The sequence below is a fragment of the Cibotium barometz genome, chromosome 57 (genome assembly GCF_041138505.1).
Source record: "Cibotium barometz isolate CiBa-2024 chromosome 57, ASM4113850v1, whole genome shotgun sequence".
Lineage (NCBI taxonomy): Eukaryota > Viridiplantae > Streptophyta > Polypodiopsida > Cyatheales > Cibotiaceae > Cibotium > Cibotium barometz.
The window spans coordinates 18,583,389-18,607,555 of NC_141102.1; the positions used below are offsets into that span (position 1 = coordinate 18,583,389).

Genomic DNA, 24,167 nt, shown 5'->3' on the forward strand with positions numbered 1-24,167 from the left:
AAACACACGTGTATAGATGCGTCAAATCTGTGAAATACGCATGTATAAGCGCACCTAACCTGACAAAACACGTGTATAGACGCGACTATGAGCACATCTAAGCGCAGCTGAACTGACAAAATGCGTGTATACGCCTGTGTATCAGCGCGTCTGAACGGTCCTATACACGCGCTTTTACACGCATGTCTGTGGCCGCGATTATACACGCGCTGATACATGGGTCCGCTACTTTTTTTCACGTCATTTTTAGCGGCTAGGAGCGTGGGTATGAGCCCGATCCCTTGTAGTGTATACGTGCTCAAATAGAGTTTATGCAATCACATCGCTACAAGTTTGTTTTGTGCTTTGATATGTTACACATGATGATTACTGGCTATATGATTGTGCCTCTCCAACCTGAGGAGTTCATGTGCATACTGTTATGGTAATGGAAAGCATCATGAGAGGGAGCATGTTATCAAGGCGAACCTTCTAAATCATCATCACTGGAGTTGTTCTTTGGGAATGGTGTGTGCTCATTTAACATGTTCCAATATTGTTATTATGAGGAGACGAGATGGCCACCAGGATGTCGCCATACACCAAAGCCAAATTAATTTAAGGCCGAAATGCTAATTACACAAATAAATGCTAATTTAAGGATGAAATGCTAATTACTCAAATATATAAAATCTAAAGGGAGAAGAGCAAATATATATATATATATTCTCAACAACAACGATGAGAGTAATAAGCCTTGCATAATATAATATGAGGATGTACTATTATTATAATACGACGGCGAAGAATAAGACACCATATCAACTTGGTACTTGACAAAGAATATTGCACATAAAGAAGTATTCTTCTTAAAGCTCTACGTGCAAAAGGAAAGAAGCATGTAGATTTCTAGGTTCAGGGAGGTCTATTCCCTCTTGACCCATCAACTGGTAAGCCTCCATCATTTAGCACTTTGCATGATCTTGTTCGATTCATTGGGGATGGTAGAGGGCACATACACATGCACTAAAAATATCAACACACACACATGGCTAAAAATATTCTTGGTGTAACAAGCAATCTATTAAAGGGCTAGAAGACATTGTGATCTCAGGAATTCAGTGTCTAAATCACTTAGAAAAAATACTTCGAAGTGGTAAGGGAGCTTAGACAAACTAAATTTTTTTTAGAGAAAGATGCACTCCAAAAAACCCATTTAAAAAGCACTCTTTTTAGGCTAATGCACTTGGGATAAGGAAAGGACAGCCATGCCGGTGTCGAAGAGTATGCCAAAATGGTTGGTGCAAACATTGCGAGATAGCAAATCAATACTCCTTTACCCTCTAGGAGGACACGTGCATAGCTTCCCTTTTGTTGATGATGCTCTCATTGCCAGTATATGTAATGAAGAGGGATCTAATTATTTTGAGGAAGCATAAGAAAGTGATCCATTGCATGCAAGCCAAGTAGGATGAGGAGAGGACAAGTAAGACTCAATCTTCAAAAATGACAGTTGGTATTTAGCAGATCTACCTTATGGTAAAAAGGCCATTGTTGTTGGTACAAAGTGGGTATATGAGCCTAAGTACGAAGTTGATGGTAATGTCGAGATCACTACAAGACAAGGCTTGCGACAAAGTGTTACGCTCAAGGGTTAAGGGTATAGATTTTGATGAGACCTTTGCATCCACATCTTGTATGACTACAATTAGGTGCATTATTACGTTGGCATCCCATCATGGTTTGAATGCACATCATTTGGATATCCACTCTGTCTTCTTGAATGGTGACTTGCATGAGGACGTTTATGTATCTCAACCTCATGGTTTTGTTGAGAGCAGGTAGAAATCTAAAGTATGCAAGTTAAGGTATGAGAAAATAAATGCATACTTGGTTATAAATGGTTTTTATAACATTCCAACTCAGAGTAACCTCTTTGCTAAAAATGAGGAGAAGATTTTAACCTCCAAGACTGAATTACACATGTGTGATTTGAGATGACATATTCAGGCTCATTGAATTATTATTTGAGGATACAATTTATGTAGCGTGATGGTGGTATTGTGATGCTCTAGTTGGCTAGCGAAACCATGTGAACCTACAGAGTAACCTACATAATAGTGAAAAAAATCTCATAAGTAACCATTGGTCGAAAGATAGCCCGGGCTATTTTTCTCGTTGTACAAGGGTGAGAAAACATGTGCAGCCAAGGTGCTAAGAGGAAGTACATGAGATTTCTTATCCACCGCAATTGGATTCCACGATATATCCAGGTTGTATATATGAGCTCTAAAGAACCCTGGGCCATGTAAACCAGGTTTGAGTATGCTTTGTTATATACGTGCTCAAATACGGTTTATGCGATCACATTGCTCTGCAAGTTTGTTTTGTGCTTCGATTTGTTGCACACATGATGATTAGTTGCTATATGATTGTGTCTCCCCAACATGAGGAGTATAATGTTATGGTAGTGGAAAGCATCGTGAGAGGGCAGCATGTTATCAAGGTGAACCTTCTAAATCATCGTCCCTGGAGTTGCTCTTTGGGAATGGTGTGTGCTCATTTAACATGTTCCAATTGATTGTTATAAGGAGAGGAGGTGGCCACCACGAGGATCAAAGCCAAATTATTTTAGGGCCGAAACGCTAATTACACAATTATAGGAAGTTTAAAGGGCGAAGACATATAGATATATATGTATATATATATATATATATTTTTTCTCAACAACGATGAGAGTAATAAGCCTTGCATAATATAATACGAGGATGCACCGTTATTATAATATGAGGGCGAAGAGCGATTCAACAACAACGATGAAAGTATGCACCTCCTCTACCCTACATAATATATGTATGAGGGCGCACCATGTTATTATATTGCAACATCATGTCCCGAGCGATGATGTTTTAAACAGCTGATGAGCTGAGGTATGAGTCAAGAGATTTGCAGATTCTCTCAAGTTCCTCCTTGATGAAGTCGTGGAAGGTGTGTTGTCCTATGTCCTGGTACTCCACGGTGAAGTGCGTGACGCAGGAGGAGCCATGATCAGAGCAAGGCAGGATCTGGAAGGAGTAGGCCAAGTGTGCGAAGTGTTTTCCGAGGGCGCCTCCAGCCACGAGCGTACACTTGAAGCAATGCTTGTCGTGGTCCATCTCGTCCCACCGCAGCTTGATGTAGCGATAGTGAGGGACGGCTATAAATAATACATATGAAACAACACAAAAACACGACATTATATATATTATATTATGTTTTGAGCTGCTTTTACAACAAGAGAGAATCGTCAAAGTGCAAGTGTGTGTGTGTGTGTGTGTGTTTATTATAGTAATGGTACTCACAAGGATGATATGTTGCTAGCAGGACTCCTCCCTTCGCCAGAGGCGGCCCTTCAAGGTACTCCACCTTGTCGAAGTGCCCAGAGAAAACAAGGGATGGCGCGTTCTGAAGGTTCTTCACATAAGTCTGCCACACCAAAGACGCCGGATGCTTGATGGCCACCTCCACATCGAAGGTTTGTATCTTTTGGGAGCCCATGATCTCAGTAGTAGTAGTTGTTGTTGTTGGCGCCGAACCTTGGGCTTTTAAAAACTCATATCGATGGGGGAAGGGCCTGTGCAGTGTCGGTGCTACGACGTCCAATCGTCTTACCAACACACGTTGACATTGTTGGTGCTTGCAATTCTAAATAAGACCCACCACCACCACGAGGGGAAAAATTATTACATGATGCCGTGCCGTAGATGAGATCGTTGAGCGAGAGTGAGGGTGCTACTTTTCAAATCACCAACCAATCTATCTAGCAAATTCATGTTAATATTGTGAGATATGGTACTCTGAAATTACAATGCCATCACATAGCACCTCTTGGGAGCTATCACATCGTACCTCTTGGGAGCTGGGTAGAGATTTTAACATACTACCTCTTGTTAGAATTGACGGTCGCCCTATTCACGTACAAAGATGTATAAACCCACCATGAGGGGTAGTGAGAGTGAGAGTGGGACGTTAAACAATGCCATCACCTTTAGATATATGGTACTCTGAAATTACAATGCCATCACATAGCACCTCTTGGGAGCTATCACAGCGTACCTCTTGGGAGCTGGGTAGAGATTTTAACATACTACCTCTTGTTAGAATTGACGGTCGCCCTATTCACGTACAAAGATGTATAAACCCACCATGAGGGATAGTGAGAGTGAGAGTGGGACGTTAAACAATGCCATCACCTTTAGAGGGACTTTCCATCGCTAGATTACAATACCATCACCTTTACATTGTGGCTCCTTTACAATACGTCCATCACCTTTACATTGTGACTTTACAAGGAAGCATATCTATGTGTAGATTAGTACCTCAAGACATGCACAGCTATACTTTTCACATGTGCATGTCTCCACTCACATATCTATGTGTATCTACATTAGTACCTCTAGACATGCACAACTATTGAGCAAGATATCATAGCTTCACTTTACAATCTATTGCTTAGTATTTAGGTGAAATTTCAAGTTGGATATCAATGCCCCACCCTCTTATTATATGACCAAGGCTTCGGCTAGCTCATGTTTGTATGGCCCTCATAACACTCCACACATCGAGTAAGTAGGTTTTTTTACTCTTGAACACCCTGTCTTGACATTACGAGGCCTGAACGGGGCCCAACATGAGCCCAATAGTTGGTTGTGTCTACATTGCACCTAGCCATGATTGTGCGCAAGTATACTTTTTTTCTCTCATAAGGGCACCCTGCCCGGACATTGCGGGCTCCGAACACGAGGCCTAAGATGAGCCCCATTGGCCATGTCTACACTACTACAAAGGGTGGCTCTGGCTATGATTATGAACCTATGCAGTCATGTCATGGGGCCATCTCACTTATACATGCCTATAGAGATACGCAGCCAACCCCTTCTCCACTCACATCAATGTGGCTTTTACTATGAACTTCTACTAGACAACCTCAATCTTAGCAATTCAAGATTAGCCATCGAAGCCTGTTGTTGAAACTCCCTTCAGAAGACCAATGATTGTGGAGCTTTGTCATCTATTATATCATACATTATTCTTCTCTACTAGGTAACTAGGTTTTTTACTCTTGGAAACCCTATCTTAACATTACGGGTCCCAAGATGAGCCCAGTAGTTGGCCATGTCTACATTACACATGATGGCCCTAGCCATGATTGTGAGCAAGTAGGATTTTTACTCTTAGATACCCTGCCTTGACATTGTGAGCCCCGAACACAAGGACTAAGATGAGCCTTATCGACCATGTCTGCACTACAACAAAGGGTGGCTGTGGCTATGATTATGAACCTATGCGGTCATGTCATGGCCATATCACTTATACATGCCTATATAGATACGTAGCCAACCCCTTCTCCACCCACATCACTGTGAGTTTTACTCCGAACTTCTACTATACAACCTCAATCTTGACAATTCCAGATTAGCCATCGAAACCAGTTGTCGAACCTCCCTTCACAAGAGAAACGATCATGGGACTTTGCCATCCATTGTATCATACATTATTATTCTCTAACTTTGTTATTATTTAATTTGAGTTTTAAGCATTTGGGATATGAAAGATCTTACTTCTTGTGAGTGTTCTCTTGTATACACTGCACTTTATATCCTCTTACAATTTATAAATAGTTGATGAGAGATGCACAACTTACATACAATTTCAAGGGTTTTATTAAAAATATATATATGATGTTACACCACATGCACAAGATACCACTTATTAAGTGTATATACAAGATTTATAGTTACAATTAGATACCATTTATTAAGTGTACATAGATGATTTATAGTTACAAGATACCATTTATTAAGTGTACATACATGATTTATAGTTACAAAGGGTATCACATTTAGCTACACATATGCCTAGCTCTTTTAGTAAAGGAATCAAATATTCATCCTAACACTAGTTTGGTACTTCAACATTCAAGTGTCATTATTTTTTCCTCAAAACCTCCTAGAGTTTCTCTACTATATCTTCTAAAAACTTTCTTATCCGAGTTTTATAGATATTAAAAATGGGTATTTGTTGTAAAAATATACTTTTTCATACCAATAAAATGACTCTAAAGCGACCAAGATATCACCCAAAATATGTCATTTTTATTCATTTATTTCATAGCATGATTGTTTCATGTACATAAAAGTGGTGTGAATAATTTCTTATCATAAAAAGGGATCATAAGAGATTTAGGACACTTAATAATAGTGTTTTTTTCTTCAAGTCTTCTCTTGTGAAGTCTCCATAAGAAAAACCCCTTCCACAACACTTTGTAGATTCCTAACCAACCCTCACTATGGAAGGCCACACTTGCACACAAAAAAGGAAGGTGATACAATAATGAATACATTAAAGTGTAGATGAACTTGGCATAAATCACTACTACAGGATGACCAATTTTCGACGCCTAGTTTTGATGGCCATGCCATCGAAATACACATTGAAATAAACATCAAAAATCACGTCCAAATAAGCGTCGATATAAGGGGCAAAAATTCAAAATTTGAATTTGAATTCGCATAAAAAAGTGAACTTAAGTGGGCATCGATATAACCATCCAAAATACGCGTCGAAAAATAATTTATCAATGCCTATTTCGAGGTTATATCGATGCTTAATTTGATGCCTATATCAATGCTTATTTCAACGCTTATACTGACCTTGGGAAATTTTAAGAAAAATAGCGGTGCCTCACTATTCTTGTTTTTGAAAACTAGAACAGGTCGAATCACTTTTCTCCCCAAAAATCTGTAGGTTCTCTCCTCTCACCCCCCCAATCCCTAAACCCTAAATCTAAGCCTTTTCCCCATCCTTTTCTTGCTTTCGATTTTGCATGTATGTTGGCTAACATGGTGTGTTTTTTGTTTGTTTTACAACTTCTAATTTGTTGAGATTCCAGGTAGCCCTTTTCCTTTTCTTTTGTTCTTAATTTATTATTTGCCTTGACTTTGATTATTGCACCCTTGGGTGCTGGGATTTAGGATTAGCTTAGGCTTAAGCATGCATGCATACATCTTAAGCTTCATGTATAGATTTTTCCCATCCTATTCTTGCTTCCGATTTTGCATATGTGCATGGGCTAACATGCTGTGTTTTTTGTTTGTTTTGCAGATTCTAATCTGTTGAGATTCCAAGTAGCCCTTTTCCTTTACTCTTATTTTTGATTTATTATTTGCCTTTCTTTTGATTAATGCACCCTTGGGTGCTGGGGTTTAGGATTAGCTTAGGCTTAAGCATGCATGCATAGAATGCTATGCATAGATTAAGCTCTATGCATAAAGCTTAATGCATGCACATTAATCTCTATGCATAAAGCCTAATATATGCATTAAGCTCTATGCATGGATCTTAATCTATACATTAATCTCTATGCATAGAGCTTAATGGATATATTAGGCTATATGCATAGAGATTAACCTTATGCAAAGAGAGCTTATGCATAAGCTTCAAGCTCTATGCATAAGCTTAAGCATAAGCGTTGAAATAGGTATCAAAAAACCTGTATCCATCGAAATAAGTGTCAAAATAAGCATCGATATTGCATCTAAATAAGCATCCAAATAACCGTTAAAATAAGCTTCGATATGCATGTCAAAATAATTATTGAAATAGGTATCGAAAAGTTTTGACGGTTTTAATGTTATGTATTTCAACGATTATACAAATGCGTATTTTGACGTGCATATCGACGATTTGATATCGACGCTTATTTTGACCCACATATTGATGCTTGCCAGAATTCTCCACATACTCAAATCCGTCGAAAAAAACGTCAAAAACTAACCCGCTCTGTAATAGTGAATCATCTAGAGGAATATGTACTTTTGAGACATTGGTCACTTTGTACATTTATTAATCTGGAATAAAAATACCTAATTTGGAAAATATATTTGTTCCTAACTTCTGACTTATATATATATATGAAGTCTCTATAACAAAAATCTCATAAGATGTAAAATATAAATGCTAGGGGTCTTTTTGAAAACCTCTTAAGAGAACACTTTTATGTCGTGTAAAAATACTAAACTAGTGTTGAAAGAATGTGTATTTACAAAATGACATTTATATTTACGAAAATCATAACCTAATTTTTGATATTCTTAGCATTTATTTGATATGGTTTTAATTTTTTAGTGATGAATCGAAGCTTGTATATAATGAATTAAAAAGTAGTTGAATGAAAAGCATGCATGTCTCCTAGCAATAAGGCCAAAAACGAAAAAAAAAAGGGCCGTGTATGGATTGGATTAACTTTCTTGATAAAAATGATTTAACTAAAATAGTAGAGACAAATCGCTATATTAAATGCGTCTTTTTTACCTATAATTTGAGGAGAGTGTCTTTAATATACCATCCATTACATATCTATAGTGTCTTTAATTCACGGATTTTTGGCAGTCATCTTACCTTCTTTAGTACACATTTTCTAAAATAAGCTTATTTTTAATATTCGAATCCATAAGATGCTTCTCTCTTCCATGGGGCGGCATGACGTAAGTTTCCCCCTCTATTTTCTTTTTACTATCTTTTTTTCTCTCCTTGCCATCTCTTGCTTTCTCTTTGACTCATTTTTACTACTATGGCTACTCCAAGGGTTGATTCACACTCAAAGAAAAGACACCATATCAACTTGTTTTGGTACTTAACAAAGACTATTGCACATGGAGAAGTACTCATCGTAAAGCTCTATGTACAAAAGGGAAGAAGCATGTAGATTTGTGGGTTCAAGGAGGTCTATACCCTCATGACCCATCAACTAGTAAGCCTCCACCATTTAGAACTTTGCATGATCTTGTTCGATTCATTGGGGATAGTAGAGAAGGCTTATTTGGATACTACTCAAGATTAAATAATCAAACTATTGTTTCCCATTATCAACACATACTCATGGTTGAAAATATTTTTGGTTTATACAAACAATCTGTTAAAGGGCTAGAAGACATTGCGATCTCACAAACTCAGTGTCTAAATGAGATAGAAAGAATACTTCGAAGAGGTAATAGATTTTAGACAAACTAACAGAAATTTAGAAGAACATGCACTCCAAAAAAACCCAAATAAAAAGCACTCTTTTTGGGTTAAGAGCGAGACCTATATAGTTTAAGAGTGTTACATGCCAACACCATATTAGATTATTTTGGGAAAAATCCCATTCCCATTTGAAAAATGGGAGCATGGTGAACTTGTCCAAAAGTTTTCAAAACCCCCTCACGTGACATATCATTTGGAAAGATCTTAAAGAGTAGAATCTAAATCTATGATCTCCGACAAATTTGGAGTTAGTATGTTTAAGATATGTCCAAAACTATATGAAGTAATTGATTCCCAAAATGTGAGATTTTTCCCAAATTACCTAATATTGACTTTGCCTAGCAACTCATAGGGGTACTAAGAAGAAACGAATGAGGCTTGCTCGAAGCTACATGAATAGCATGGGAGGTTTCTGCTTGGTTAATCCTCTAGATAGAATTGCTATAATAAATTGTGCTATCAAAAATAATGACTTGATTAAAGTGCTCAAGCTCTTGGAGTGTGCAAGGCTTCGAAGGAGGGTAGTCTAGGAAGTTTGCAATTACTTTCATGCCTTGTTCAAGCATGACGAGGTGGTGGAGGTTTGTGACAAGGTTTCAATAAGCAAGAAGGGATACAAACCCATATCAAAGATACTAGTCCGAGGTATGAAGCCTCATCGTCTTCGTGTGTTCAACTTACCCCAACCACCACATGTAAGGAAGAAAGGACAAAAGGACTAGATGTATGAGAGATCAGAACAAATCAACATAACATGAAATGGATGAATGAGTGTATATATGATGGTGAATGAAATCCTGTACAAGAGGCCATCTAATGTGAGGTGACTCTGAATAGAAGATTGACGAAGAAGAAAAGATGAGGACAGAGTTGAAGCACGGTCAGTGATTATGGCTTGCAAAATGATGTAAGGCGAAGGCACTCCATGAGGTGGTTGATGTCAAAGGCTCCTGTCTCGCCGTGGATGCAGAGGCACTTTGAGATGGTAGATATCTATAGTGGGCATAGTGGAAGTTGTAGTGGTGAAGACAAGGGTACTACGATACCTCATGGCTACACAAAAAAATGTTGATTTCGTGTGAAGACTTAGGCTACAGAGGTAGGCCAATAGTAGCAACAAAAGATCATGTGTATGATGTCGAATATAATGTGCAAAAAAATGCTAATATGGTGAAGACACATGCTGATGTATAGGTAGGCCAGTATCAGCACAGCAAAAGATCTTGTGTATGATGTCAAATATGATGTGGTGGTTGGAGTGGGCTACTAGGTCGGCCCACAATAGGGGGTTCAGCAAGCGCACAAGGTAAAAAACTCAAAAAAAAATAAAAAAAGAACCCCTTTTAGGGCTGGGAAAATTACCCATTTCACACACCCCCTCTCAGACCAAAAGGGGACCATAACAGAAGATGAGTTTAGAGAGGAGGATCGCGATGGCAAAGTGTAGAGGGTAAGAAGTTATAGATGGGTTGATTATCTCCCAATGTAAGACCTTAAAAAGGTCTCTCCATTGAGTAAGAAGTCCCATTCCTTGTCTGGTCCAAATCAAAGTAAGAAGAATCAACTTCTGGTGATAAAAAATGGTCCTCCTAGAATGGAGTTAGACGATCCATGCTATATGCACTTGAGGTCTTCAATCCTGCCATTTCATTCCCCTATTAAGCATTTCAGCTTTAAACAAGGAGTCCCTGAGGAGGGAAGCAAGGGCAAGGCAAAGAGGAAGCTTCCATTTGCAAGCAAGGGCAAGGACAAGGCAGGCAAGGTGCCAACAAAGGAGACAAAGGAGGAGGCCAAGGTTGAGTCAAAGGAGGAGGCCAAGGCTGAGTTAAAGGAAGAGGCCAAGGATGAGGCTACAGAGCCCGAAACCACTTAGAGGCATTTTGTATGTCCAGAGACCACGTTGTAAAGATTCTGTATTTTTATTGAGCTCGGCTCATATTTGTATAAACATTCTATATTTTTATTGAGCCCTACTCGTTATTGTATTTTGCTAGTATTGTGCTTTGCCATAATAAAATAGATTGTTGAGAATTTTTAGTCTCATAACTTATTTTTGGTTAAAACTGAATTTTAAAGACGTTTGCTTCGAGATTATTATGAGTACTGACACATGTCCATGTAGAAATTTTTCATCACATTAGTCATTGCTATGATACAATAGTTCAATACAAGTCTTACAAGGACTTCTATTGGGCCTAAGTCCATCGATTTAAGACCTTTCTAATTCTGCACGATAGATTTTTCCTCCGTCTTCTTCTCTGGGTTGTTCATCTTAGGAGTTCTTTGATGCACCTCTTTGGCTTCATCTATCAATTTGTCTTTATCTTCAAGGTCTTTTTTGAAACTTTGAGATATTTGGATAGGTTGGTCATCTGTATCCCCAATAGAGGAATAGGAGTCATCATTAGAAGAAACAACTAAAATAGTTGGCCTAGCAACCTTGCTAGGAACAATCCTCTCATTAGAAGAATTTGCATCCATGGTGGGCAGCTTTTGTATAGAGCTTATAAGTTGTAAGATATTATGTTCTCAATTCCCTTATATGGACTGGTCTTTATATGTTGGATAAATGTAATCCCAACTCCTTAGTCCAATTTAATATGTGGTTGATGGGCTAGTGGTCAGTGGTTGGTGTGTAAAGCCTACAAATAGTTGGTGCATGTTGTTCATGCAACTCATGCAACTAAAAATAGGGTAGAGGAGTCTCTAAATAAGGTACAAGTCGTGATCAAGTGATTATGTAAGTTTGTTTCATGTCTAATCACAATTAGTGTCTTCTTGTGTTAATCTCATATCAATTTTCTGCATATACAAGTTTTTGTCCCTCATATTTAGATGTTTTGTACAATCTTTGATCCACCTTGAGTATGTTTTTGATCAATCTTCATAGCTTAGTTATCATATCCAACATTTGGTATCAGAGCTTGACCCAATTAGGTTTAGTTTATTAGCAAAAACCCTAATCAATTTCTTAATCACCATAGCCAGTTTTTCTCTGTTTGAACCACATGCTGTAGATTGCTTCCGTGCTTGCACATGAGGGGATGAAACCTTAATATTATGATATATCCTTCTTGCCTTAGTCCCACGCATGCTCCAATTCAAAGCTCTCATGCCAATTTTGACGTAGCTCAACGAATTCGTTTCATGCCCATCAGCACAGCCTGTTTTCTGTTCATTCAAACAATTCTCCGTCGTCTCAACGAATTGGCCCAATTCCTTTTAGGTGCTCCAATTCCATCAAGTGAAGATTCAGCATATGAAATCTTGGAGCATATGGTCCACTGTAGCAGCTGTACGCATCGTTTTTCCAGTCAGTTTTCTATAGTTTTTACTCCAACAACATGGTGATACCTATTTTGATTTATATTGATGATATTTTTATTATTTGGACTTAAATCATCTATATGAGCAAGTTTTCAACATAAAGTATCATATTTCATCATCATGAGTTCTAAATTTCTTGAAAAATTCAATGGAACTGGGTTTCATACTTGGCAAATCAAGGTGAAGGGCTACCTCATGAAGAAAAATCTGTGGAGTACGGTCAAGCCACTTACTGAAGATGAAGCAGGTATTTCTGTTGCAAGAGCTACAACGGCTGTACTTCAAGCAAAAGATGAGCAAGCACTTGGTATTATCATTACTGCTTTAGAAGATGATTTTATTCATTATATTGATGATGTTGAGTCAGCTATGGAAGCTTGGGAATTATTAGAACGTACTTTTGGTGCAAAGGCAAAGCATTCCAAGATCAGTTTGAAGATGCAACTCTTTGATCTAACCATGGAGAGTAATGAAAATTTAGCAGCTTTGATTAACAGGTTGAAGAGCTTAATGACACAATTGGTTTATGTTAAATCTCCTCTTCTTGAAGAAGAAGATGCTATTGCTATCTCCTGCTTAAAAGCTTACCTTCAAGCTTTAGACAAATTGTGATGGTACTTAAAGAGAAGGAGCCAGTCCCTTCTTTGGAAAGTATCATAAATTCTTTGCAGGAAGAAGACAAGAAGATTACAAAGGATGTGATAGATCCTTATGCATATACTGTTACTACGATCTCGGCAAAGAAGAAGTGTACTATTTGTAGTCGTACAAATCATCTTACTAAGGATTGTTTCTCCAAACATCCTTGTGAGTATTGTGGAAAGATGAATCATCCATCCTCAAAGTGCTACCAAAAAGATCAAAAGCTAGCAAAAGGCACATGTGGTTGAAGAAGTCAATCAACAGGAAGAAACAAATCTTTGTTCTAGTCTTACTATAAAAGATGTAGATGAGGAGTATGCTTTTTAGATTATGTCATGTATGTGGTTGAGTCAAGACTTATGTTGTTCCAACTTAACGAGATGTAGAGGAGAGTACACTACCCTATGTTGTTATTAAGGGGAGACTCTTACTCATTGTGTCAAGGAGGTTTGTTAGATGTGATTCATGTTTTGTAAGAAGTTGGTCTTAAGGGGGGATTGTTGGATAAATGTAATCCCAACTCCTTACTCCAATTTAATATGTGGTTGATAGGCTAGTGGTCAGTGGTTGGTGTGTAAAGGCTACAAATGGTTGGTGCATGTTGTTCATGCAACTCATGCAACTAAAAATAGGGTAGAGGAGTCTCTAAATAAGGTACAAGTCGTGATCAAGTGATTATGTAAGTTTGGTTCATGAACCCATGTTTTTATGCAAGAAAATAATAAAATCTATGCTCACAAGATATATTTGATATAATCCTACCTTTGTAAAATAATGAGTAGCCCCATCTATGAAGCAAGTGATTGCTAAAAAAGCTTCTACAAATCAATTCATACTAGGTGAAAATCAACTCGAATTTAAGCCCATAGATGACTCTACTGGATAAGACAATTGTGGATGCCGAAAGGGAACCCGTATAGGACAATGCAGTTGAGATAAGGAAAGGACAACATGCAGGTGTCCAAGAGTATGCCAAAATGGTTGGTGCAAACATTGCAAGATAGCAAATCAATACTCCTTTACCTAGCAGGACACGTGCATGGCTTCCCTTTTGTGGATCATGCTTACATTTCCAAGATATGTAATGAAGAGGGATCTATTTCCCTTGTGGAAGCACAAGAAAGTGATCCATTGGATGCAAGCCAAGTAGGACGAGGAGAGGACGAGTGTTTAGTAGATCTACCTTATGGTAAAATGCCATTGTTGGTACAAAGTGGGTTTATAAGCTTAAGTACAAAGTTGATGGTAATGTTGAGATCACTACAAGGTAATGTTGAGATCACTACAAGGTAAGGATTGCTACAACGTGTTACACTCAAGGGTTAAGGGTACATATTATGATGAGACATTTGCATCCACATCGTGTGTATGACTACAATTAGGTGCATTATTGCATTGGCATTCCATCATGGTTTGAATGCACATCATTTGGATATCCAATCTGTCTTCTTGAATGGTGACTTGCATGAGGATGTTTATGTATCTTAGCCTCATGGTTTTGTTGAAAGCAAGTAGAAATCTAAAGTATGTTGAGAGTAGGTAGAAATCTAAAGTATACAAGTTAGGGTATGAGAAAATAAATGCATACTTGGTCATTAGGGGGCATTTAGACATATTTTGGGCCTTTTACTAATGAAAGTAATTAGAAACAACGGACCAAAGGAATAGAGGATTGTGCACATTTGGTCTCCTTTGAATATAGGGAGGGAGACTAGGCTATAGGGAGGGGGACTAGGCTTTCAGTACATATAATTACACTTGTCCCTTTAAAAAGGTGGGGGGTTTAGGGTAGGTATGGTCCCACCATTTTCGCTGCTCAAAAAATCCTTAAATTTTTGAAATTTTTGAGATCCCCCAAAAAACCCATCTCAAATTTCATTGTAATCAAAAATCTCATTTTCAAGTCCGCTTTCCCTCTTGAACGTCGTAATTAAACTCTTCCTCCTTTTCTCTTCCATCTCTATCTCATTTTCCCAACCCTAATGAAACCATCAAGGCCCGAAACCCTAAAATTTCTCCTCCATGTTAATCTCTCTCCCTTCTCGGAGCTCCATCTCTTTCATCTTCAAGGCTCTCGTAAAACCCTAGTCTGCACATCTCTTTCCTTTTTATTCTAAACATAACCTTTTTACGCTAGCTTCCAAGAAGATATGGCCGCACAAGGAAGACCAAAAGATGAGATTGAGGAGATATCCTTGCACAACAAGAAGGACGATGATGGTGCTTGGGTGGAAGAGGCATTTTGTAAGAGCGCTTGGGGGTGGTTGCAAGATCAGGGTGCCCAGTTTTGTCCACTCAGGCACCCTGTAAATAGTTAAAAAACAAGCATTTGTTTACCTTTAGTGGCTAATCTCTCCTAGTAAATGAAGGAATTTCGTTTCAAGTTCTTTTGTTGGAACATCATATTCAAAGTTGAAAATATAGTTGCATAATTTGATTAAGCATTAGATAGTCAAAAGTCCTCATTTTCTTAGGTACAAAGTCAATGTATACACCCTGTCCCAAATTTGAACTGATTCCATAAAATGCTAATATCTTTTATATATAAACTCATATGAGATTCCCACTTTGTACCTTAGATCTTCACATAATATGGAGCTTAACTTGATTTTTTGAGAAAATTTTAAGATATTTGTCTATTTTCTTTAAATATTTCAAGGTCTTTAAAGTGTTATAATATACGCCACTTTTTGTACCCACAATAGCTACCACTTAAAATCCTTAATCTTGTAGATCAAAAGAGTGGGTAGGTACTGAGACATTAGTAGAATGTGGTGGTTAGTAAAAATTACAAATCCAATGGTTGGATTTTTAATGATCTCTTTTTCAAAATTCTTCCAGGCTATCAGAAGGCCTGCAAATATTAATAATCTAATTAGTAAAATTACATTTATGATGTAAATCATCTAAAAACTATAGGGACTAGTGTACTTGTAATGGTGCATCTATGGAAAAATAAATTGGATCACTCTAAGTATGGAAAGATCATTTGTTTATCATTTCATCATATTTTTGATGAATTTTGATTAATTAGACTAATTTACATTAATTTAAGTTATATTGGGTTATTTTAAGGGCAAGCGTATTTTCTATTATTTGCTTGATCTCATTTTACATACCTTGCCCCCCAAAATTTTCTCTCCAAGCATTGTCCCAGTCCAGCATAAACTGGATAAAACTGGACACCCTGATCTTGCAACAACCCTTGGGTTTATTTACAGCCTATTGTAATCGGGCCTCACCGAGTTGTTCGACGGGGTGAAATGTACTGGAGCACCATTGGAAAGGTCGTTGACAAGGCTTCAAGAAGGCAAGCAATGGAAAACTAGTGGCCATAGTACAACATGTTTATACAGCACGAGATATCCATCTTCGCCTAATAAACTCGATTTTCATACAATTACAAGTATCGCAGAGGTAGAAAGGGGCATGTGAGATTTTGTGATAGAGATGTTTCAATCTAAGTCAACTTATTTCTTGTTTGCATATATTTTTCCTTCAAACATGGTAGAGGAGTAGCCATTGGAAAGCCTTACCGGAACATTTAAAGCATTGCATGCAGACATTGGTCATGCAATGTTTTCTTCTAAAACAAGTGCAGAACTTCTTAAGGAAAAGGTCTTCTTTTACCGGCACTCCTATTTGGTGCCAAAACAAGACGGTGGGTTTGGTAAGCTACCGATAATCACATCTCCACCCCTATCTTCTAAAGAATGGCCAATTCTAGATGCTTGTACTGTAATGGTCATGAAATCAAAGATGCTTTGTGATATACACAAGGGTCTTTGAAGTTTGAAAAGCCCTCTCGATCTGTGAGTCTTAGTTGGGTATGCCCAATATATCTTTTTGCCAAGATGTTCAATCAATTTTGTTTCTCACAAACACCTACCATGCTTGTGTGCAAGAAGGTATTAGGTGATGACATGGTAGCCTTGCTTAGAGACCAATGGAGGACTATAGAAGGGATACATAAGGATGACACATTCAAGTGAAATATAGTAGAATCTAGTGTCTCAAAGCTCATGCCACACTACACATACGCTTCTATTATGAGCGGTGGATGAAAAAGAATAGTTGTTGGGTCCCAGGGCGGTTGCAAGATGAGGGTACTCACTTTCGTTCACTCTCTCTAAAATTGGGACATCCATGCATCTCGGGCGGAGTACCTCGATCGTGATAGTGCCGTGAATTAAAACACGACACATGCCTCCCGAGCCTAAATCAACATATCTCGATCGAGATGCCAACTAATGCTACGCTAGCAGGTCCGGGTTTCCAGGCATCATCCATATCACCATTACATGTGACCGCCACCACATTATCTCGATCGAGATATCTATGCCACTCGGATCCACATCAGGGCCACGCTGTATCCCCCCTAGGCGTATTTGACTAGCACATCTCCATCGTCCACGTATCTCGAAACAAGAAATTAACATCAAATTGTGACCATTCATTGTTCGAGGTAATGGGATACAATCTCCACCGTCCCCCGTATCTCGAACGAGATACTAAGATCAAATCTACACCGTCCAAATAGCTCGTTCGAGATACAGAGATACAATCTCCACGGTCCAAATATCTCGTTCGAGATATGTAGATGCAATATCCACCGTCCAAATATCTCGTTCGAGATACGTAAACGCAATCTCTACCGTCCATTTAGGTACGTTGGAAGATGCGATCTTAGCCGTTTAAATATCTCGATCGAGGTATATAATGAATCTTGACCGTCGACATACCATGTCGTGGTAATAACGTTAAATCGTAGCCATCCATGTACCTCGAACGAGATAGTAATACCAAATCTCAGCCATCGATCCCTCACCAACCCTAAAATTAAGTGTGTATCTTGGCCGTATGTTGCACTAACCCTAATATCCAGAGCGTTAATCTTGCAAACCCTAAATTGCATGATGCTACCGAACCTCGATCGAGGTTATAAAACCGAAAAACTTTTTTTTTTGCCTCATTGTCACAAGTCGTTTTCACTCTCCTTGCTCTCTTGATTTGGATTAGCATTAGTGAGCCCATTAGCATTGTTTTATAGCTTCATTAGTGCTACTTAGCACTAAGCATTAGACCCTTCACATTAGACCCTTCACATTGGACCCTTCACATTGGACCTTTGTGTTTGGCTTAGGTTTTAGCATGGAGTCACACGAGGAGGGCCGCTCATCTATTGCGGACCTCATCGTGGAGATAGACCATGAGTTAGCGGCTATCCGTAGTAGTAGGAGTGCTAGAGACACACCGTCTACATTACATATCGTGGTAGACTTGGAGGCGATGCTTTCGTCCCTTCGTAGCCTTCACGATATTGTTTATGTAGATGAGTGGATAGCCCACCATCGCACTGCTCCTGTGTCACATGGCCTGACATATCGTCAGGTCTGTGATCTTGCTCCGATTAGGGATGGAGCCTACTTAGATCTTTTCCTCAATAGTCGTGGGATGAGGCCTAGGGCGTGCAAGCCCCTTACTATTTCGCGGTGTTCGCATCCTTGTATGGCGGCACATATCTATAGTCGATATGTTGCCGCATATGGGAGGATGTCGAACAACCGCCAGATTCCCATATACTTCGCAAAGCAATTATATGCGGAGTTTGTCTTAGGAGAGGAGGTGGATTACACCAGCCACCATCGGCCGTGTGGTGGTGCTGGCCGCCGAGGCCGTCTCCAGGACCAGGGTAGGCGGCCTCCACCCGCCCTTCGTGTAGCACCTACTACAGATCCTTCATTTGTGCCATTATCGACAGTAGAGGCTCTTGGCACCCAGGTCGGCATCGACGTACGGAGTACCACAGAGAGCATCCAGCACGTGGTGCGCCTGTTCTCACGATCTATACCGACCGACAGATGTCGAGGTATTTACATATATATTACTTCTTAAGTTTTTTTAGTCATTTATTTACATGTTTATATGTACTTTTCTATATTTTTACATGAGCGGCAAGGTTGATTGTGTCACGTAGGGTCCCACACCTACCACTGAGAGACTCACTCAGGAGTTGGTAGAGGCGAGAGCGGAGATTGACTCCTCAGAGCTGCATTACAGATAGCAGAGGCAGCTACTGCAGAGGCACAGCATCTGAGAGAGTCCGACATCCAGCAGGTAGGTTTCTCTTGCACGTAAAAGAGTTATAATTAAGGTCCTAAGTTATAAATTTCTTCAAGTAATACCTAATGAGAGACTAATGAATTATTTTAATGCTTTACTTTTTTGCGTAGGCTCGGACCGAGGTAGAGAGCTCTAGAGCTGAGGCACAGCATCATCAGATTATGGAGCAGATTGCCCAGCATAGGGCAGAGCAGTTGATGCTGCATGTTCGAGAGTTTCGCAGATCCTCGGACGTGACAGTGCCTTACCTACCTTTATATCCACGGCCTGTCATCACAGAGGTTTTTCAACGACCTCTCCCGCAGGATGCACCACCCTTCCTACGTGATGCGTGCTGCGCTTTATGTATCGAGGACATTGATAGTACTGGCTGATATGCCCTGGGATGTGGACATTTTTTCCATTTGTCTTGCATCACACCCAGGAGCTAGTACGGTTCTCAGCATGCCCCTCCTCCTGTGTACACGTCGACCTAGCGACATACAGAGTTCTGGGCATCGATGATCTTCACCCAGGCCTCGTTCGAGTAGATGCTAGGACAGGCAGGCCTATTGATTTTACATCAGCTATTGACTTGGGACTCGATGCCTTCGACGATAGAGATCAGGAGCCTGAGGTGCCTCCAGAGATTGAGTGGAGCTCACATGAGTTTATGCATACCAGAGAGTCCTACATGAGAGCCATATCACAGCATATGAGCGCATGGGTGGTGCTGGTCCTAGTGGCACCTCGGGTGATGGTGCTAGCAGTAGTGCATGCTTCTCATGAGCAGCGTGTCCTTACAGCAGAGGAGCTTACACGAGCAGAGTGGCAGACACGTACTCTTGCAGATTATAGATTTTGGGTTTACAAAAAGAGACGTCTTGCATTAGCACGACGTAGAGAGAGAGAGAGGGCTATAGCAGTTTTTGGGACTCGTGAGCTCCCGAGTACACCAGCACCAGTTCACGATCCTGCCTTTGAGGCAGACCTCCCCGCAGACATTCGACGACCCCCGCAGCTGGCACAGCCTCCCCTCGACGTGCACAGCAACCTCCACGCGCACGTCGACCGACAGTTAGAGATGACGATTTTGATTGGGTTGCCGTTTATAGTGACTAAACTCAGACTAGCTGGGTTAGCTCACTTACATTGTACTTAGATTTTTGGGCAGTGACTAACCTCAGACTAGCTGGGGTAGCTCATTTTCATTCTGATGTACTTATTTGATGTTTATATCATTATGAGTTTTTTCATTATTGAGTATCATTACATTTTAGTTGATGTTCTTCATTTTATTATATTTTTTAACACTTTGGCTATCATATTGTTTGTTGAAAATCTCCATGCCATCGTACCCAAACATGCTCCGATGGTGGGGACCAAACTTTGCAAGCATGGGGGGGGACCCAGCCCCACATGCTTGCAAAGTTTGGTCCCCATCAAAGCATGTTTGGATTGGTAATTAGCGCCCAGTGTGGGTTTTTGAAGTCTCTTGGTGCTTAAGAGGCCAAGGAAAATCCGGGCCTTCCCCATACCATCGTACCCAAACATGCTCCGATGGGGAACCAAACTTTGCAAGCATGGGGGGGGACCCACCTCCACATGCTTGCAAAGTTTGGTCACAATCAAAGCATGTTTGGATTTGTAATTAGGGCCCAGTGCGGGTTTTTGAAGTCTCTTGGTGCTTAAGAGGCCATGGAAAATTCGGGCCTTCCCCATACCATCGTACACAAACATGCTCCGATGGGGACCAAACTTTGCAAGCGTGTGGGGGTGGGTCCCCCCCACATGCTTGCAAAGTTTGGTCCCCATCGGAGCATGTTTGGATTGGTAATTAGCGCCTAGTGTGGGTTTTTGAAGTCTCTTGGTGCTTAAGAGGCCAAGGAAAATCCGGGCCTTCCCCATATCATCGTACCCAAACATGCTCCGATGGGGACCAAACTTTGCAAGCGTGTGGGGGTGGGTCCCCCCCACATGATTGCAAAGTTTGGTCCCCATCGGAGCATGTTTGGATTGGTAATTAGCGCCCAGTGTGGGTTTTTGAAGTCTCTTGGTGCTTAAGAGGCCAAGGAAAATCCAGGCCTTGCCCAAACGATCGTACCCAAACATCTCCGATGGGGACCAAACTTTGCAAGCATGGGGGGGACCCACCCCCACATGCTTGCAAAGTTTGGTCACAATGAGAGCATGTTTGGATTGGTAATTAGCGCCCAGTGTGGGTTTTTGAAGTCTCTTGGTGCTTAAGAGGCCAAGGAAAATTCGGGCCTTTCCCATACAATCGTACCCAAACATGCTCCGATGGGGACCAAACTCTGCAAGCATGGGGGGCGACCCACCCCCACATGCTTGCAAAGTTTGGTCATAATCAGAGCATGCTTGGATTGGTAATTAGCGCCCAATGTGGGTTTCTGAAGTCTCTTGGTGCTTAAGAGGCCATGGAAAATTAGGGCCTTCCCCATACCATCGTACCCAAACATGCTCCTATGGGGACCAAACTTTGCAAGCATGGGGGGGGACCCACCCCCACATGCTTGCAAAGTTTGGTCACAATCAGAGCATGTTTGGATTGGTAATTAGCGCCCAGTGCGGGTTTTTGAAGTCTCTTGGTGCTTAAGAGGCCATGGAAAATTCGGGCCTTCCCCATACCATCGTACACAAACATGCTCCGATGGGGACCAAACTTTGCAAGCGTGTGGGGGTGGGTCCCCCCCACATGCTTGCAAAGTTTGGTCCCCATCGGAGCATGTTTGGATTGGTAATTAGCGCCCAGTCTAGATTTCTCAAGTCTCTTGGTGCTTAAGAGGCCATGGAAAATTAGGGCCTTCCCCATACCATCGTACCCAAACATGCTCCGATGGTGGGGACCAAACTTTGCAAGCATGGGGGGGACCCACCCCCACATGCTTGCAAAGTTTGGTCATAAAATCAGAGCATGTTTGGATTGGTAATTAGTGCCCAGTGCGGGTTTTTGAAGTCTCTTGGTGCTTAAGAGGCCATGGAAAATTCGAGCCTTTCCCATACAATCGTACCCAAACATGCTCTGATAGGGACCAAACTTTGCAAGCATGTGGGGGTGGGTCCCCCCCACATGCTTGCAAAGTTTGGTCCCCATCGGAGCATGTTTGGATTGGTAATTAGCGCCCAGTCCAGATTTCTCAAGTCTCTTGGTGCTTAAGAGGCCATGGAAAATCCGGGCCTTCCCCATACCATCGTACCCAAACATGCTCCGATGGGGACCAAACTTTGCAAGCATGGGGGGGACCCACCCCCACATGCTTGCAAAGTTTGGTCACAATCAGAGCATGTTTGGATTGGTAATTAGCGCCCAGTGCAGGTTTTTGAAGTCTCTTAGTGCTTAAGAGGCCATGGAAAACTCGGGCCTTCCCCATACCATCGTACCCAAACATGCTCCAATGGGGACCAAACTTTGCAAGCATGGAGGGGGGACCCACCCCCACATGCTTGCAAAGTTTGGTCCCCATCGGAGCACGGAGATTTTTAACAAACAATATGATAGCCAAAGTGTTAAAAAATATAATAAAATCAAGAACATCAACTAAAATGTAATGATACTCAATAATGAGAGAACTCATAATGATATAAACATCAAATAAGTACATCATAATGAAAATGAGCTACCCCAGCTAGTCTGAGGTTAGTCACTGCCCAAAAATCTAAGTACAATGTAAGTGAGCTAACCCAGCTAGTCTGAGTTTAGTCACTCTATCAAGATAGAGATCTAGTCAGCAGCACCCTCTCTAGCTCTCAACTGCTCTAGAATGCTCTCATGGTCATCCACTCGAAGCCGAAAACGAGGGTGAGAACTGTGTTTTTGGCTCTGTACTCGAACAAGAGTGAGCCTGGTAGCAACCACTAGATGAGAGAGCTGAAATGCCTCTAACTCCCACTTCCACTGCTGGAACTCAAGACACCCCCGATGAAGTCGAATTTGCTGGTAGAACCAGCCTGCCACAATCATGCTATGGGCATCATAAGAAAACCCATGATCATCCATTGTATCTTGGTCAAGGATGCACTTTGGCCTAGTGCAACTCATCAGATAGTAGTCTACTCCCTCGCTATTTCCCTCATTGGCAATAACAGCAAATACATCACCCTCCTGTAGCAAATCTGTGAGGTCATCATAACTGACCATGAACGCAGGACCTGTGTGCTCATCAGACACAGCACTGGATGTGAAGGAACCTTCCATACATCACATATACTTAACCGTTTGCAATATCCAAGGAGCCCATTCTCACCCTCTCCAACAAAATGAATGAATGAGGATAGGTCTGTGAAAGTTGGAGAGAAATTTGAAGAAGGACCATTAGGATATAAATACCCATCAACCCAAAGATCCACATTACAATGACCCTGCTGTCTTCTTTCTTGCTTCTCCTGTGCATTTAGACGTTCTTTTCTGATAGGTGCATATTCATTCAAGATGCGAATATGCAAGTCTACCTTCCTCACTCATGATGAATTTGAGGTGTTTTTTATTTCTGTGAGTGCCGTAGTAGACACAATGGAAGATGGTAGATAGCTTGGATCCCAAAGAGAAGCTTAAAAGAGAGATCTACTGCAATGAGACAAGGGCTTGGGAGGGAGAGGTTGAGAGAGAGAGCGAGAGAGAGAGAGAGAGAATCTTTTAGTTGTTGAGTCGAGGAGACGTGATAGTAATCAAAGAAGCAAACAGATTTAGGTGAGTTTGCTATAAAATATAAATTTTAAATTTCTAGCCTATTTGAAAATTTAAATTTAAATTAAACTTTTAAATAAAAAAATGTAAGTTTTCCTTGTCTTTTAATGACTTGATTTAGAATTTGTGGGAACTTTAAAAATGCAATGAAAGTGTATTAAACGAGATTGTCTTTTAATGACTGTTGATATGAAATTTAGAGGGAACTTTAGAAACACAATGAAAGTGGATTAAATGCGATTGAAAGTTATTTTCAAACAATTATTTTGAATTGTAATAAAAAATATTTTTGGGGCCCCTATATGGATGAGATTGATGATGTTTCGAGAGTTTTAGTGTGGCTAGAAAG

The 24,167-nt window shown here is 40.4% G+C and overlaps 2 protein-coding genes across 2 annotated transcripts in view; both read right to left on the minus strand.

Annotated features, from left to right (window-relative positions):
* Positions 1-2,712: 2,712 nt before the first annotated feature.
* LOC147606523 (major pollen allergen Bet v 1-M/N-like) lies at positions 2,713-3,564 on the minus strand. The gene is made up of 2 exons (XM_086791906.1): positions 3,321-3,564; positions 2,713-3,175 (listed from the first exon to the last, which is right to left on the minus strand). The coding sequence occupies exons 1-2, from the start codon at positions 3,514-3,516 to the stop codon at positions 2,889-2,891; spliced, it is 483 nt and encodes a 160-aa protein (XP_086648032.1). The 5' UTR covers positions 3,517-3,564; the 3' UTR covers positions 2,713-2,888.
* The window catches only part of LOC147606524 (major pollen allergen Bet v 1-M/N-like), a 32,626-nt gene continuing 11,171 nt past the window's right edge, over positions 2,713-24,167 (minus strand). The window contains exon 3 of the transcript XR_015264960.1: positions 2,713-2,819. The gene's annotated coding sequence lies outside the window, so the exon portion shown is untranslated. The remainder of the gene's footprint in view (positions 2,820-24,167) is intronic.

Excerpts from the sequence above, each read along its gene's own strand:
- LOC147606523 (XM_086791906.1), bottom strand. The coding sequence starts at position 3,516 with ATGGGCTCCCAAAAGATACAAACCTTCGATGTGGAGGTGGCCATCAAG. Across the intron at positions 3,176-3,320 it reads GCTAGCAACATATCATCCTT|CCGTCCCTCACTATCGCTAC; the intron begins GTGAGTACCATT and ends TATTATTTATAG.